This window comes from Bombina bombina, chromosome 12 (assembly GCF_027579735.1).
Source record: "Bombina bombina isolate aBomBom1 chromosome 12, aBomBom1.pri, whole genome shotgun sequence".
Classification (NCBI taxonomy): domain Eukaryota; kingdom Metazoa; phylum Chordata; class Amphibia; order Anura; family Bombinatoridae; genus Bombina; species Bombina bombina.
In genome coordinates this window covers 5,505,983-5,522,954 of record NC_069510.1, presented here as the reverse complement: position 1 = coordinate 5,522,954, position 16,972 = coordinate 5,505,983, and the positions used below count along the sequence as shown (strand labels likewise).

At 40.9% G+C, this 16,972-nt stretch overlaps 1 protein-coding gene across 1 annotated transcript in view; it reads right to left on the bottom strand.

Moving 5' to 3' along the window:
* Window positions 1-3,235: 3,235 nt before the first annotated feature.
* Window positions 3,236-16,972, bottom strand: part of PHF19 (PHD finger protein 19) — a 240,082-nt gene continuing 226,345 nt past the window's right edge. Inside the window, exon 15 of the mRNA XM_053695775.1 lies at window positions 3,236-10,528. Within this exon, the coding sequence (XP_053551750.1) occupies window positions 10,186-10,528 (343 nt within the window). The 3' untranslated portion in view covers window positions 3,236-10,185. The remainder of the gene's footprint in view (window positions 10,529-16,972) is intronic.

The following is a 16,972-nucleotide window of genomic DNA, read 5'->3' as shown; positions in this document are numbered from 1 at the left end:
TCTGATTCTTGGCACCCTGACATTATGCAAAGGCCATGAATCCTGATGGTGCTAATAATCCACCTTTACCTGCCATCATTTCCAGGATGGATGAACAGGATCACCGCTTGGATCAATTTGCACTAGCCCTGCAAACCCTGCTGACTCGCACTGCACATTTGGACCAAAGTGTTCCGCAAGTTATGGCTGCTCCGGTTTCTGCAGCTGCACCTATGCCTACCAGGAGCATGTCCGGTTCTGCACCTCTACCTCAGCGATATGGAGGCGATCCTATTCAGTGCAGAGGGTTTTTGAACCAGGTGGGCATTTACTTTGAGATGTTACCTCAGGCGTTTCCCTCTGACAGAGCTAAGGTGGGATTTCTCATCTCGTTACTCTCTGACACAGCTCTTGCCTGGGCTAATCCCTTGTGGGAGATTAATAAACCTGTGATTTCAAATTACCCTGAATTTGTGGCCTCCTTTCGAAGGGTATTTGATGTTCCGGCTCGCTCCTCCTCTGCTGCTAAACGACTCATGTCCATTCAGCAAGGTACAAGATCTGTTGCTCAGTATGCTATTGAGTTCTGTACGCTTGCTGCAGAGGTAGGTTGGAACAATGAAGTCCTTTTTGCCGCCTTCTTTCATGGGCTCTCTGATGCAATTAAAGACGAAGTTGCTGCCAGAGATTTACCAGAGGATCTTGAGGCATTGGTGACTTTTTTGATCCTAATTGACATCAGACTCAGAGAGAGGCCCTCTTTCAAGGAGCACTTGCAGAAGCCTCCTGTTCCGTTGTCTCCTACGTGTTCGTTCCCACCCATGCCTCCCTCTCCTCCCATGCCTCCTGGTCCTGAGTAACCAGGTACTGCTGAGCTGATGCAGCTGGGATTCACACGTCTCTCCACGGCGGAGAGGGCCTTTAGGAGGAGGGAGGGGCTCTGCCTCTATTGTGGGTTACAGGGTCACCTTTTCAAGTCTTGTCCTACACGGCCAGGAAACGCTCACACCTAAGGTCCTGTCGGGGGCAGACCTTGGGTGGTTTATCCTCGTCCCCGGAACCGCTTAAGGAGAAACCTTTGGTCACGGTTGTCCTTTCCTGGGTGGACTCCTCCATAGTCACTCAGGCTCTTGTTGACTCCGGTGCTGCGGGCTATTTAATTGACAGTGCTTTTGTATCAGAGCACTCCATTCCTGTTTTGCCTCGGTCCGTACCGCTTGCTATTGAGGCCATTGATGGCAGGCCCCTTCAGCCTGCACTCGTTACTCACGAAACTGCTCCGTTGTCCATGGCTGTTGGGGCTATCCATGTTGAAACCCTCCAGTTCCAGGTGATAAACTCTCCGCATTTTCCGGTTGTTCTGGGTTATCCCTGGCTCCAAAAGCACAATCCCAGTCTCGACTGGCGCAGGTCCGAAATATTGTTGTGGTACCCGCAATGTGTTTTCACTTGTCTTCGGAAACCAGTTAAAGTCTTGTGCACTTCTTCGGTATCTCAATTCCCAGAGGAATACAGAGAATTCCTAGACGTTTTTGACAAGGTGCGTGCCGGTACGTTGCCTCCTCACCGGTCTTACGATTGTGCCATAGACCTGTAACCCGGAGCCATTCCTCCTCGGGGGCCGGGTGTACCCTCTGTCTGTTGCAGAGAATTGTGCTATGGAGGAGTATGTTGCCGATGCTCTGTCGCGGGGGATCATCCGCAAATCCTGCTCTGCTGCAGGGGCTGGCTTCTTCTTTGTGAAGAAAAAGGGTGGTGAAGACCATGTATCGATTATAGGGGTCTTAACCGTCTTACCATTAAGAATGCTTACCCTATTCCGCTTATTACGGAACTCTTTGACTGCCTCAAGGGAGCTACGGTCTTTACTAAACTTGATTTGAGAGGAGCGTACAATCTCGTTAGGATTAAAAAGGGCCATGAATGGCAAACAGCATTTAACACCAGGAGCAGGCATTATGAGTATCTTGTAATGCCCTTTGGCCTATGTAATGCTCCTGCTGTTTTTCAGGAATTTATTAATGATGTCCAACGAGATATGTTGCAACAGTGTGTTGTGGTGTACTTAGACGACATCCTCAATCCAATGGGGCTGCGGAACGGTCTAATCAAGCTCTGGAACAGTTCCTCCGTTGCTATGTCTCAGATCACCACAATAATTGGTCTGAACTGTTATCTTGGGCAGAGTTTGCTCGTAATAGTGCTATTAATGCTTCCACCAAGTTATCCCCGTTCATGGCAAATTATGGGTTTCAACCATCCTTGTTGCCCGATTCATTCATGTCTCAGGGTATTCCGGCTTTGGAGGAGCATCTCCGGCAACTCAATGTGAGCCTCCTTATCTGGTGTTCCACTCTGATAAAGCTGTCCTAAGTCTCCGCTTGGGTTTTTTTCCTAAGGAGGTGATCGTAACATCAATCAGGAGATTGTGGTTCCTTCCTTATGTCCTAATCCTCCTTCTTCGAAGAAATGTTTACTTCATAATTTGGATGTGGTTCGAACTTTGAAGTTTTATCTTCAAGCTACTAAGGATTTTAGACAAACTTCTTCCTTGTTTGTTATCTACTCTGGGTGTAAGGGTCTGAAGGCCTCTTCGACTTCTTTATATTTTGGGTTGAGGAGTGTTATATGCTTAGTTTATAAGTCAGTGGGACCTAGACCTCCTCAGAGGATTATGGCTCATTCCTTTTCCTCTTGGGCCTTTAAGAACGAGGCCTCTATGGATTAGAAATGATGCAGTGGACTCTCCATATATTAAGAAGGAAAACATTTAAAAAATTATGCTTACCTGATAATTTAATTTCCTTCTGTATGAGGAGAGTACACAGCCCCCGCCCGTATACTCCGATGGGCAGACCAAGATTTGTTTTCACACCCTGATATTTCTCTTAATGTTCCCTGTTCCCTTGGCAGAATGACTGGGATATGAGGGAAGTAGGGGGAGTATTTAAGCCTTTGGCAGGGGTGTCTTTGCCTCCTCCTGGTGGCCAGATTCAGTATTTCCCAACAGTAAGGAATGATGCCGTGGACTCTCCTCATACAGAAGGAAATGAAATTATCAGGTAAACATAATTTATGTTTTTGCAGGTGAAGCAAGCAAATAGAACAAATATTAACAACAGAGTGGTGTTTTTATGCTTATACCAAGAAATAATGTGGTACATGAATACAGCAATATTGAGTATTTTGTTTATAAAAAACAAACAAAACTATGAAATATTTTGCTATTCCAGTTTATGAGACAAATAACAACACATTTTGTATTTGATCACTTTATTTATCTAATTGCAATAGTGCAGATTTTATAATGCGCCAAAAATGTCTCCACTGAGACAGAGGTTGTACAAAGTCAACAAGTCAGATTTATTAAACATTAGTCAAGAACCTTCCAGTAATGTGATTAGTACATTAGGGGGGGTTGATTTAAAGGTAAAAGTGGCATATTTTATTGGCAAAAGTGCTAGAGATCAGAAAGAAAATATTCTATTTATCGAAATGTTTTTAGAATTCCCTCTTGCCTTAAAATCAATTCCCTCAAATGCCACCCAGCAAGTGACATTACAGTTATCTGTGAGGTGCACTAATACATATCATGTCTTCCCAAATAGCACAAGCAAAGAACAAGACGTCTGTATAATGTTTAGTTGTACATCGCATGGGTTAAGATCATATGACACTTCTTTTACAACAATATAGAGTACTTTTCATCTGTACTTAGACTCATTCTTTGTAATGCAACAAGTTTTTAGTATTCATGTAACGCTAGAGAGCTGGAACAATGTTGCTTAATGTATATCTGGTTGCCCAAAGTTTAAACCAACATTTCAGCCAAAATTATAGTGCATATCAGTGCATACCAATTTTTAATAGAGGCACTTTTGCAATAAATTTGTTTTAGCTTTTACTGTGCACAGGCACATAGAGTATACCTAGATATACTCTGAGCACCAACATATGAAACAGTGTGTCTTCTTAGACAGACCGCAGGTGCATTTTGTCATATAAGATCACTGCTAACATGATAAAAAGGCAATGCCATCTCGGAACAGAGACAGCGTATAAAACACTGATGCATAAAGCATATCTAGGTTTTTGGCTTGGAGTGTCCCTTAGCACACTACAAATTCTAAAGCATTGAAAGCCCTGGCACAATTCTGTTGGCAGTCTATAGGAATGTTAAAAGAACTGCAGTGATAATACAGTTTCCGATAAGACATTTTCCCATGCTGACAATTAATCCTCTGCACCCCCTCTGTTCTGTAGTTGGCACTGAGGCGGGCACATTCTGGAATGCTATGAGTGCACTTGATTGAACGCTGGCATGTGAAAATGTAAAAACTCTAATTAGCCAATACACTGGCACGTCACTATTTTACTGTGTATACAGTATGGCAACGTCATTTTCAGCTACAAATCAGCACTGGTGCAAACAAGGATGTTTTCTGACTCTACATATAATATATATTGATTGTCAGAGCCTTCATCTCCATAAAAACCTTTGGAGTTCTGCTTCATGGGGCGAATTCATTACAGTCTGCTGCCTGTCTGTAATCTTTCACATAAAGCTGATTTGGTGAAGGAGATGAAATTTAGCAGCAAAGTAGTAAAATTCTCTTACTATGATCAAATGTGATTACAATCGTTAAATATCAGGCTTAATGCATTCTCTAAAATAAACGTTACTTTATTAGATAAAATAACTAATACAGGATATAAAATTAGGAATCTCTGTATAAACAAACAACTATATTTTCTTTAAAACATTTTTATGCAAGTGTGTTCATATATAAATCTATATTCTTATGCACACATATATATATTTATTTATTTAATACATATTTATATATAAGAAACGTATATATCTTTGTTAGCTAAGCAATACACAAATGCCCCCTTATATAAAGCTGTCAGTATAAAAGAGTTGTGATTATAGTGTAGGTTAAAGGAAAAAGGGGTAAGTGCCAAATGATTTACTTATGGAGTTTGCGGTTAAAACATTTTTTGTCCCAATACATAGGGGCCGATTTATCATCGGTTTGTTGAAATAATTCGCTCAGCGGATCATGTCCGACAGACATCATTGCACAAGCAGTTCTGGTGAAGTGCTTGTGCAATGCCGCACCCTGCAGATTTGGGGTGTCAATCAGCCCGATTGTATGAGATCAGACGGATTAATGTCCGCAGCCTCAGAGCAGGCGGACGAGTTATGGAGCAGCGGTCTTAAGACCTCTGCTTCATAACTGTTGCATCAGGGGCCATTCGGAGCTTGATAAATCAGCCCCATATTATGGTAAAACTAAGCCTTATGGAACTGTTTTGTTAACAAATGGATAGGTGAGCTTTCTAGTTAAAGCACAGTACGATACAATGGGCAATAAAAAAGTGTCATTAACTACATGGAATGTTACATATATTTTACATGAAAAGCTAATTGTTTAATAATAACGTTCTTTACTATCAAGGGCCCTTCTGTTTTCTTTTCCAGGAAATATTTATGTGATAAAGCTCTGCGGAGGCGTGGCAGTAGCTGCAGAGCCTGAGGAACCTATACAGCAGTGTTATAATGGTATTTAAATATATATTAAAAGTTGTTTTTTCTCAAGTGTCTGCAAGAAATTGTTTGTAAAGGAGCTCTTCAGTGTTTTAGTAAGAAACTGTGCAGAGACCATTTTTAAGGGACAATGTACTCAAAAATGTTCTACAATGTATTTAAAAAAGTAGGAGTTAAATGTTTGTGTAGTGCGCTACAGGTACTGAGTGGCACTGCTACTGTGCGTTTAACCCGACCGTAGGGGACATGCTATAATGAATCGGAGCATGTCATTTGTGTGAAGAATTGTGTTGTACCAAACGGTATCAAATTGTAAAACTATCAGTTTGCTGTAGGATTTGTTGATTATGAAATGGTCGATTCCTAAAGTTGTCAGCGCTAAATCTGATCTGCAAAGTGACAATACAGGATGCTTAAAGTATTATTTATTTTTTAATGACTTTACAGAGGCTTAGTTGACTCAGCTAATTTTAGTGTAGAAAACATTTACTCTGGTCATTTAGCTGACGTATGTGCGTTTAGTTTAAAACGAATGTGCACTGGCTTTACTAAGCACTTCTAGAGATAATGTGCAACGTGATTAAACAAAAACATGTTAAATAGCGACTATAATGTCAGATGTAGACAGACTTATATTTCAGTAATATGTTCAGCAGTTCATTAGCATTTACGTTGTGAAAAACAAGGATACTGAGGTCTTTTTTTCCCTTTTCTGTGACACGCCAATCAACTTTTACCACATCAGTTTGAATTAGTTAAGCCGCTCAAATTTGCGCATGTGATGCAACTGGTAATCTGTTATTCTTACACTCAAACAGCACCTACACCGCATCAGCAGCTAGTGAAAGGCTAATTGTGGTGACAAATAATTTAATAATGCAGATTTTATTTACTTATCTGTTAATATTAATTCCTGACCTGTGTACAATTAGCATTTTAATATTATTTTTGTGTTCAAATTTATTAAACATTTTAAAAACATCCCGACACTTAATTGAAAAAAAGAAATAAATATACACACGAATGTGAACACATTTCATTTGACCAATATTTGTAACTTTTTAACATACTATGGGGAAAATTTATCAAGCTCCGTACGGAGCCTGATGCCCCTTGTTGCCGCGAGCCTTCAGTCTAAAGACCGCTGCTCCATAACCTGTCCGCCTGCTCTGAGATCACGGACATAAATCAACCCGTTTGAATACGATCGGGTTGATTGACATCCCCTAGCCGCGAATCTGCAGGAGGCGGCATTGCACCAGCAGTTCACAAGAACTGCTGGTGCAATGATAAATGCCGACAGCGTATGCTGTTGGCATTTATCGATGTGCGGCGGACATGATACACTTCTTCGTATCATCTCCACTCGCACAATGATAAATATGCCCCTATGTCGTAGACGTGTTTGTTAAATGTGAATTGAAAATGTCTAAAAACGTAACCGTTTAAAAACTGGCTAAAGAGTAAGGGATGAGTGAATTAAATGTATTCAGATAGCTGGGAATACTGGTGGTGAAGGGTCTCGTAAAGTCACTGTGTTTTCTAATTGGTCAGAACAGCTATGAATGAACAAATCTGTATGTTCAGCTCTTACACGCTTAGAAATAGATTCCCAAAGAATAAAAAGGTCTTATTTTACATTTATGTGCAAAACTAATTCTATAAGAAGAAAAAAATGTATCAGGGTTCTCCAGAAGCAACAAATCTATTTGTATTGATTACATAAACTGTTTTGTTACCTTTTGTTTATCGAGGAATAATCCCTGTAAGTCAATGTATTCATCATTCAGTACCTTTATTAAATATATCCTCTACACTACTTAATGAGACACGTTTGTGCTCCTCAGTAAAACATAGAGCTATAATAATATGTTATTGTAAGGAAATCCCTACTGCGTACACTATGAGGCCAATTTATCAAAAGGTCTGTCGGATCCGACAGTGCGGATCAGATCCGACAGACCTCGCTGAATGCAGAGAGCAATACGCTCTCCGTATTCAGCATTGCACCAGCAGCTCTCCAATCGGCCGCCAGCAGGGGGTATCAACCCCATCGTACTCAATCGGGTTGAATTGTGGTTATCTCTGTCCGCCTGCTCAGAGCAGGTTATGGAGCAGCGGTCTTTAGAAACACGGGCCCTCAAGCTCCATTCGGAGCGTGATAAATGAGCCTCTACGTGTTTAAGTACATGGTTAAAGCCTGGAGTTTATAACGGCTGGTTACTGGTGGTTAAACACATATATCCGGCTGAGGGCCAGATTACAAGAGGATATTTTTTTAACTCGCACACAAACACCTCTCAAAGTAAGCGCTTATTACAAGTTGAAAGTAAATTGTTTGCACGTGAGCAGAACCAAATGCTTGCTAACTTAAAGACTACGGATATATCGAAACCACGTTAACTTCTCCTATAATGGAGTGTGCTGAAGAAAAAAACCTAACACTTATTACTCGCGCGCTAACCCGAAACCGCATTAGACCAACGGCACTAAACCCAAAAGGTATTTATGCATATTTTACATACATAGAAGAAAATGTTCTCTTTATTTTTAAATATATATTTCTATATAAATATATCCGATTCATTTATTTAAATCTATATCTATATGAATATATACAGATATATAATATATATGTATATACACACAGATATATATATAGAAAAAATATATAGAAAAAATATAGAAAAAGTGAAAACATTAGAATGTAAAAATATTTATATGTTAAATATTTACATATTTCCACATAAAGTATTTGAGTGGAAAGTGCTTTAAAGCATGGTATATATATATATATAGGCGCCGGTCTGTCTGGAGGGGCGGGAATGGTGGGAAAATTGTGGGATTGTTCAGGGTCTTATCAAGATGAGCTGTGTGTATAAAAGGAGTGTGTTTTAAAATAAAATCAGTTCCTGTGTCACCTGAATGCTAGTATGTCTAGTTATTTGGGTGGGCTCCAGCTAAAATCACTTTCCTGGGCTACATAGCAGCCTGTTCCAGGCAGAGGAAGGACCCTCTGGCAGAGCTACCTAGTCTGGATAGCCGGAGTCTGCTACAGGGTGGGACCCTGAGTACTGGTGCTGTCGGGCATCAGGGGTGGCTACAGGCTGTGGTCACTTGCCAGCTACAGAACTGCAGTCGGCAGGGAGGAAGCAGGACCTGTTGGGCGGAGATACCCAGTCGGGGTAGCCGGGGGATCCATCACAATATGTATTTGTGCGACAGGTGTATATATATATATATATATATATATATATATAAAACACACATATATACACCCATACACATACACATACATTATAGCCCTTTCTAGTCAAATACTTTGTCATATACCATACAGCTTTTAACTCCTATAAAACATTGCATTAATATTTATGAGAATAATTGTTATCATAGTGTATATATGAGTGTAACAATTTCGATTTATGTAGTTTTTTCTTACCCTTTATACCAAGTCTCCAGTCGCGCTAACCGGATGAGTGCAAATTCTATTTGTGCTCAAGCGCACCCGCTTACTTTCCACTGGTAATCTAGTCCTACGATTAACGGCACGTGAGCTGATAATGATACAGAATGTTTCATTACTGCAGCAAATTGTTGCTCTAGAATATGTAACGGCAGTAACTTCCCCCCTCTATAGAGCGATCAGGATTATTTACTGATCTCAGATCGTCTCCGTGTTATCAGACTGTGAGATTAACCCTTTTGTAATAATACAACATTCTAGTATCATTAGGTTTTTTGTTCCTTAAGACAAGTAGAAAACAATAATGGAAAGCAGATGTTCTAATTGACTGCAATGCAGTTACAACCATTCCACACCTGTCCTAATGCACTGGCATAGACCCTGAATAGGCCGGCAGCTGAATTGTGCAATACACAAATCTAAGTGCTTTAACAAGGGCTTCATTTCCCTTCAAAGTGAAAGAGCAAATACATTCAGCTAGAAGATGGCTAATAAATCTGTAACATCACTATTCTCCTTTAGTGAGTTACGTTATTTATACAGGGTTTATATTCAGTTAACACAAGTCGTCCCACTCATGAGGTATAAACTGCAACCTCGACCGCCTGCACTGTTTATGTGGCGCGTGAATAGCGAGCTTAGCTAGCTGCCATCTTGCAGACAAACACAATATGTGCGCCATAAGGGGTAAAAAGTGACTTGCTGATAATATCTTAATGCAGACAGGATGTGGCAAATATGGGAAAAGTCTAAACCGTTGAACGATCACATAAATGTCATTGTGAAAAAGCGTGTGATGTAGGGATGGTAGTGTCCCTTTAATATTGCCTAATAAATGTCATTAACTACAACTGTAGTAAGGAGGCTGGTGACTCTACAATCTAGGCAACTACAACACATTCTCCTTTACCCACTAAGAGAAGATACAGCTGGTTTGGGGTCCATTAGTGGCCATAAAATGTCAGTTTCAGGCATATGTGTTTAATAAAGAAGTCATTACTGTACCCTGTTATAAGTGCTTTTGGTACTAGCTGCAGCAAGGTGCCAAACTACACAGTTATGTGTCTATTACACACACAGTTAGTACCTACAAAAACAATCATTACACATCCCTGTGTCTTCCTCGGTGAGGTCCCACACTGGAGCGCTGCCATGTAACATGCAGAATTCTCCTTTGGTCATTTTGTTGTCAGTACGGAGTAGTTCCTTCCCACTCTACCAAGTACTGAACCTTGCCCTCAGGGGTGACCCGTCGGGCCAGCACTTGGTACTTCTCCCCACAAGCCAGCCTACCCGCAGCACCAAAGTAATTTGTGATGGAGGATTTCAGGTGGGACAACGATGTGTCATCCTCACTGATGCTTTCGAAGGTGTGGCTATCAATACCATTATCTTGAAAATCAGACGCTCTGACGTATTCAATAGCTTCGGTGTCACAGCTGTTAGGTCTACACATGTGATCCAACGCTCTTCGCTCGAAAGATGTGTAATTCTTGGAGTTCAGTTTTCTTTTCCGGCTTCCCACATTCTCTCTGCAATTACATTTTTTTACGAAAAGTTTGTCTTTATTGACAATATTTAAGGTAGTAATATATGTTACAGTGTGCACATGCGCTTGTATGTGTGTGTTCTAAACCTATAAATGCTTAAGAATGTGCAAGCCCTTTAAAGGACGCATTGAGGAGCCTGTTTTCACTCTATTTCTCACTAACATATGTATTTAAATACACACACAAGCTCACATACAACATCAATAGTAAAAATACACAAAATACTGACAAATAAAATGATTCCCCTAATAGTAATGAAAAATTACACTGTTCCTCTAGTACATTACTAGGATAATTAGAAGTGGAAATGGTCACTGCTATCAACAATGCTCAAACACACTCACAGACACACACACATTATATATATATATATACAGTATACACACACACATTATATATATATACATACAGATGTGCTCATAAGTTTACATACCCTGGCAGAATTTATGAATTCTTGGCCATTTTTCAGAGAACATGAATGATAACACAAAAACTTTTCTTTCACTCATGGTTAGTGTTTGGCTGAAGCCATTTATTATCAATCAACTGTGTTTACTCTTTTTAAATCATAATGACAACAGAAACTACCCAAATGACCCTGATCAAAAGTTTACATACCCTGGTGATTTTGGCCTGATAACATGCACACAAGTTGACACAAAGGGGTTTGAATGGCTATTAAAGGTAACCATCCTCACCTGTGATCTGTTTGTTTGTAATTAGTGTGTGTATAAAAGGTCAATGAGTTTCTGGACTCCTGACAGACCCTTGCATCTTTCAACCAGTGCTGCACTGACGTTTCTGGATTCATGAGGAAAGCAAAAGAATTGTCAAAGGATCTGCGGGAAAAGGTAGTGAACTGTATAAAACAGGAAAGGGATATAAAAAGATATCCAAGGAATTGAGAATGCAAATCAGCAGTGTTCAAACACTAATCAAGAAGTGGAAAATGAGGCGTTCTGTTTGATAACATACGGCATTCATCTTGCCATCAAATCTGACCAAATTTCCTGTGCCTTTGTAGCTCACACATCCCCAAAACATCAGCGATCCGTGTTTCACAGTAGGAATGGTGTACCTTTCATCATAGGCCTTGTTGACTCCTCTCCAAATGTAGTGTTTATGGTTGTGGTCAAAAAGGTCAATTTTGGTCTCATCACTCCAAATGACTTTGTGCCAGAAGGTTTGAGGCTTGTCTCTGTGCTGTTTGGCGTATTGTAAGCTGTATACTTTGTGGCATTTGCGTAGTAATGGCTTTCTTCTGGCGACTCGACCATGCAGCCCATCTTTCTTCAAGTGCCTCCTTATTGTGCCTCTTGAAACAGCCACACCACATGTTTTCAGAGAGTCCTGTGTTTCACCTGAAGTTATTTGTGTGTTTGTCTTTGCATCCCGGACAATTTTCCTGGCAGTTGTGACTGAAATTTTAGTTGGTCTTCCTGACCGTGGTTTGGTTTCAACAGAACCCCTCATTTTCCACTTCTTTATTAGAATTTGAACACTGCTGATTGGCATTCTCAATTCCTTGGATATCTTTTTATATCCCTTTTCTGTTTTATACAGTTCACTACCTTTTCCCGCAGATCCTTTGACAATTCTTTTGCTTTCCCCATGACTCAGAATCCAGAAACGTCAGTGCAGCACTGGATGAAAGATGCAAGGGTCTGTCAGGAGTCCAGAAACTCATTGACCTTTTATACACACACACAAACAAACATATCACAAGTGAGCATGGTTACCTTTAATAGCCATTTGTGTCAACTTGTGTGAATATTATCAGGCCACAATCACCAGGGTATGTAAACTTTTGATCAGGGTCATTTGGGTAGTTTCTGTTGTCATTATGATTTAAAAAGAGTAAATACAGTTGATTGATAATAAATGACTTCAGCCAAACACTAACCATGAGTGAAAGAAAAGTTTTTGTTTTATCATTCATATTGTCTGAAAAATGGCCAAGAAATCAAACTCTGCCAGGGTATGTAAACTTATGAGCACAATTGTATATACATACACACATATATACATACATACATACATACATATACACATATATATATATATATATATACACACACACACATATATATATATATATATATATACACACACACACATATATATATATATATATATATATATATATATACACACACACATATATATATATATATATATATATATATATATAATACAAAAGCAAAAACTGCTCAGGAAATCCATGTGCTGGTTCAATCAAGAGGGTTTATTGATCCACAGGGTTAAATATAATCAGACCAAAGAACACCTGACATGTTCGCGCAGGCGTACCACACAATAAAAAAATATTGGAGTGGTCTGAAAATAAATATAATATCAGAGTCTTGCCTTGCAGTGAATACAAACCAGCACTAGGTGTCATATGTGTATAGGCCAGCAGCAGCAGCAGCAAGCAATTAATAAAGAATAAATAATACAGATGATATAATAATTTCTACAAAATAAGAAACTAAAGTGAAAATATGATTTAGCTCGGCAGCTAGAGATTAAAAACAAATAATTAAATACATAAATGAATAAACAAAACGTCTGATACAGCGTGTTTTACTGTTGCCGTACCCAGCGACAGCCTATTTAATATGGAGCTAGATCAGTCTTGTGGAGTTTGAAGCACGTGTATATTTTTGGCTTTATTACCAGCGGTATTACAGAGCAAATGCGTTTCCTATAAACTGATCGGCTAATCACTGAAAACCTCTATATAACAGACCAAGGGCAATCCCCAGGGCATGAGAAGTGCAAGTGTGAGATCAGTAATGCATCTTCATCACACCGTGCACGTGCCTAGCAACAATGTTTTAAATTGTGCCGCAGCATCATTTGTCAGCACCATGTTTATATTTTTCACATTGCATAATATTCGCTGTGATGCCCCTTCTTTTTCTTCCATTTAAGTCTTATTTATAATGAGATCCGCTACCAACTTCTGCTCCTTTTGTGACTTTGTCTAATAGGTGTGCGTTAATGCTGTTTGTTCTATTATCAGTTCCTGACCCCAAGCCTATTAGCTGACCTGCTCTTGTCTGATCTCTGGATTATTACTATCTGTTACTGACCTTATCTAACTAACCATGAGTTAGCTCCTGCTACCGTGTTCCTGACCTCAAGCCTGTTACCTGACCTGCTCTTGTCTGATCCCTGGATTATTACTATCTGTTACTGACCCTGTCTAACTAACCATGAGTTAGCTCCTGCTACCGTGTTCCTGGCCTCAAGCCTGTTACCTGACCTGCTCTTGTCTGATCTCTGGATTATTACTATCTGTTACTGACCTTATCTAACTAACCATGAGCTAGCTCCTGCTATCGTGTTCCTGACCTCAAGCCTGTTACCTGACCTGCTCTTGTCTGATGCCTGGATTATTACTATCTGTTACTGACCCTGTCTAACTAACCATGACTTCGCTCCTGCTACTGTGTTCCTGACCTCAAGCCTGTTACCTGACCTGCTCTTGTCTGATCTCTGGATTATTACTATCTGTTACTGACCTTATCTAACTAACCATGAGCTAGCTCCTGCTATCGTGTTCCTGACCTCAAGCCTGTTACCTGACCTGCTCTTGTCTGATGCCTGGATTATTACTATCTGTTACTGACCTTATCTAACTAACCATGAGTTAGCTCCTGCTACCGTGTTCCTGACCTCAAGCCTGTTACCTGACCTGCTCTTGTCTGATCCCTGGATTATTACTATCTGTTACTGACCCTGTCTAACTAACCATAAGTTAGCTCCTGCTACCGTGTTCCTGACCTCAAGCCTGTTACCTGACCTGCTCTTGTCTGATCTCTGGATTATTACTATCTGTTACTGACCTTATCTAACTAACCATGAGCTAGCTCCTGCTATCGTGTTCCTGACCTGCTCTTGTCTGATGCCTGGATTATTACTATCTGTTACTGACCCTGTCTAACTAACCATGACTTCGCTCCTACTACTGTGTTCCTGACCTCAAGCCTGTTACCTGACCTGCTCTTGTCTGATGCCTGGATTATTATTATCTGTTACTGACCTTACCTAACTAACCATGCGTTAGCTCCTGCTACCGTGTTCCTGACCTCAAGCCTGTTACCTGACCTGCTCTTGCCTGATCTCTGGATTATTACTATCTGTTACTGACCTTATCTAACTAACCATGAGTTAGCTCCTGCTATCGTGTTCCTGACCTCAAGCCTGTTACCTGACCTGCTCTTGTCTGATTCCTGGATTATTACTGTTACTGACCTTATCTAACTAACCATGAGTTAGCCCCTGCTACCGTGTTCCTGACCTCAAGCCTGTTACCTGACCTGCTCTTGTCTGATCCCTGGATTATTACTATCTGTTACTGACCTTATCTAACTGACCATGAGTTAGCTCCTGCTACCGTGTTCCTGACCTCAAGCCTGTTACCTGACCTGCTCTCATCTGATCCCTATATTATTACTATCTGTTACTGACCATACCTAACTATGAGTTAGCTCCTGCTACCGTGTTCCTGACCCCAAGCCTGTTACCTGACCTGCTCTTGTCTGATTCCTGGATTATTACTATCTGTTACTGACCTTATCTAACTAACCATGAGTTAGCTCCTGCTACCGTGTTCCTGACCCCAAGCCTGTTACCTGACCTGCTCTTGTCTGGTGCCTGGATTATTACTATCTGTTGCTGACCCTGTCTAACTGACCATGAGTTAGCTCCTGCTACCGTGTTCCTGACCTCAAGCCTGTTACCTGACCTGCTCTTGTCTGATGCCTGGATTATTACTATCTGTTACTGACCTTATCTAACTAACCATGAGTTAGCTCCTGCTATCGTGTTCCTGACCTCAAGCCTGTTACCTGACCTGCTCTTGTCTGATGCCTGGATTATTACTATCTGTTACTGACCTTATCTAACTAACCATGAGTTAGCTCCTGCTACCGTGTTCCTGACCTCAAGCCTGTTACCTGACCTGCTCTTGTCTGATCCCTGGATTATTACTATCTGTTGCTGACCCTGTCTAACTGACCATGAGTTAGCTCCTGCTACCGTGATCATGACCTCAAGCCTGTTACCTGACCTGCTCTCATCTAATCCCTGGATTATTACTATCTGTTACTGACCATATCTAACCATGAGTTAGCTCCTGCTACCGTGTTCCTGACCTCAAGCCTGTTATCTGACTTGCTCTTGTCTGATGCCTGGATTATTACTATCTGTTACTGACCATTATCTAACCATGAGTTAGCTCCCGCTACTGTGTTCCTGACCTCAAGCCTGTTACCTGACCTGCTCTTGTCTGATGCCTGGATTATTACTATCTGTTACTGACCATATCTAAACATGAGTTAGCTTCTGCTACCGTGTTCCTGACCTCAAGCCTGTTACCTGACCTGCTCTCATCTGATCCCTGGATTATTACTATCTGTTACTGACCATATCTAACCATGAGTTAGCTCCTGCTACCGTGTTCCTGACCTCAAGCCTGTTACCTGACCTGCTCTTGTCTGATGCCTGTATTATTACGATCCGTTACTGACCTTATCTAACTAACCATGAGTTAACTCCTGCTACTGTGTTCCTGACCTCAAGCCTGTTACCTGACCTGTTCTCATCTGATCCCTGGATTATTACTATCTGTTACTGACCATATCTAACCATGAGTTAGCTCCTGCTACCGTGTTCCTGACCTCCAGCCTGTTACCTGACCTGCTCTTGTCTGATGCCTGGATTATTACTATCTGTTACTGACCTTACCTAACTAACCATGAGTTAGCTCCTGCTACCGTGTTCCTGACCTCAAGCCTGTTACCTGACCTGCTCTTGTCTGATGCCTGGATTATTACTATCTGTTGCTGACCCTGTCTAACTGACCTTGAGTTTGCTCCTGCTACCGTGTTCCTGACCTCAAGCCTGTTAACTGACCTGCTCTCATCTGATCCCTGGATTATTACTATCTGTTACTGACCATATCTAACCATGAGTTAGCTCCTGCTACCGTGTTCCTGAACTTAAGCCTGTTACCTGACCTGCTCTTGTCTGATCCCTGGATTATTAGTTTCTGTTGCTGACCCTGTCTAACTGACCATGAGTTAGCTCCTGCTACCGTGTTCCTGACCTCAAGGCTGTTACCTTACCTGCTCTTGTCTGATCCCTGGATTATTACTATCTGTTGCTGACCTTGTCTGCCTGACCATGAGTTAGTTCTTGCTACCGTGTTCCTGGCCTCATGACTGTTAACTGACCTGATCTCATCTGATCCTTGCATCTGTTGTTGACCTTGTCTGCCTGACCATGAGTTCTTGCTACCGTGTTCCTGACCTGCTCTTGTCTAACCCCTGGTTTGTTACAGCTATCTGCTGAGTCTGTGCTTGTTACTATCACTACTCATCCTGAACTGGCAAATACTGCTAACCTATGAACCTTCTT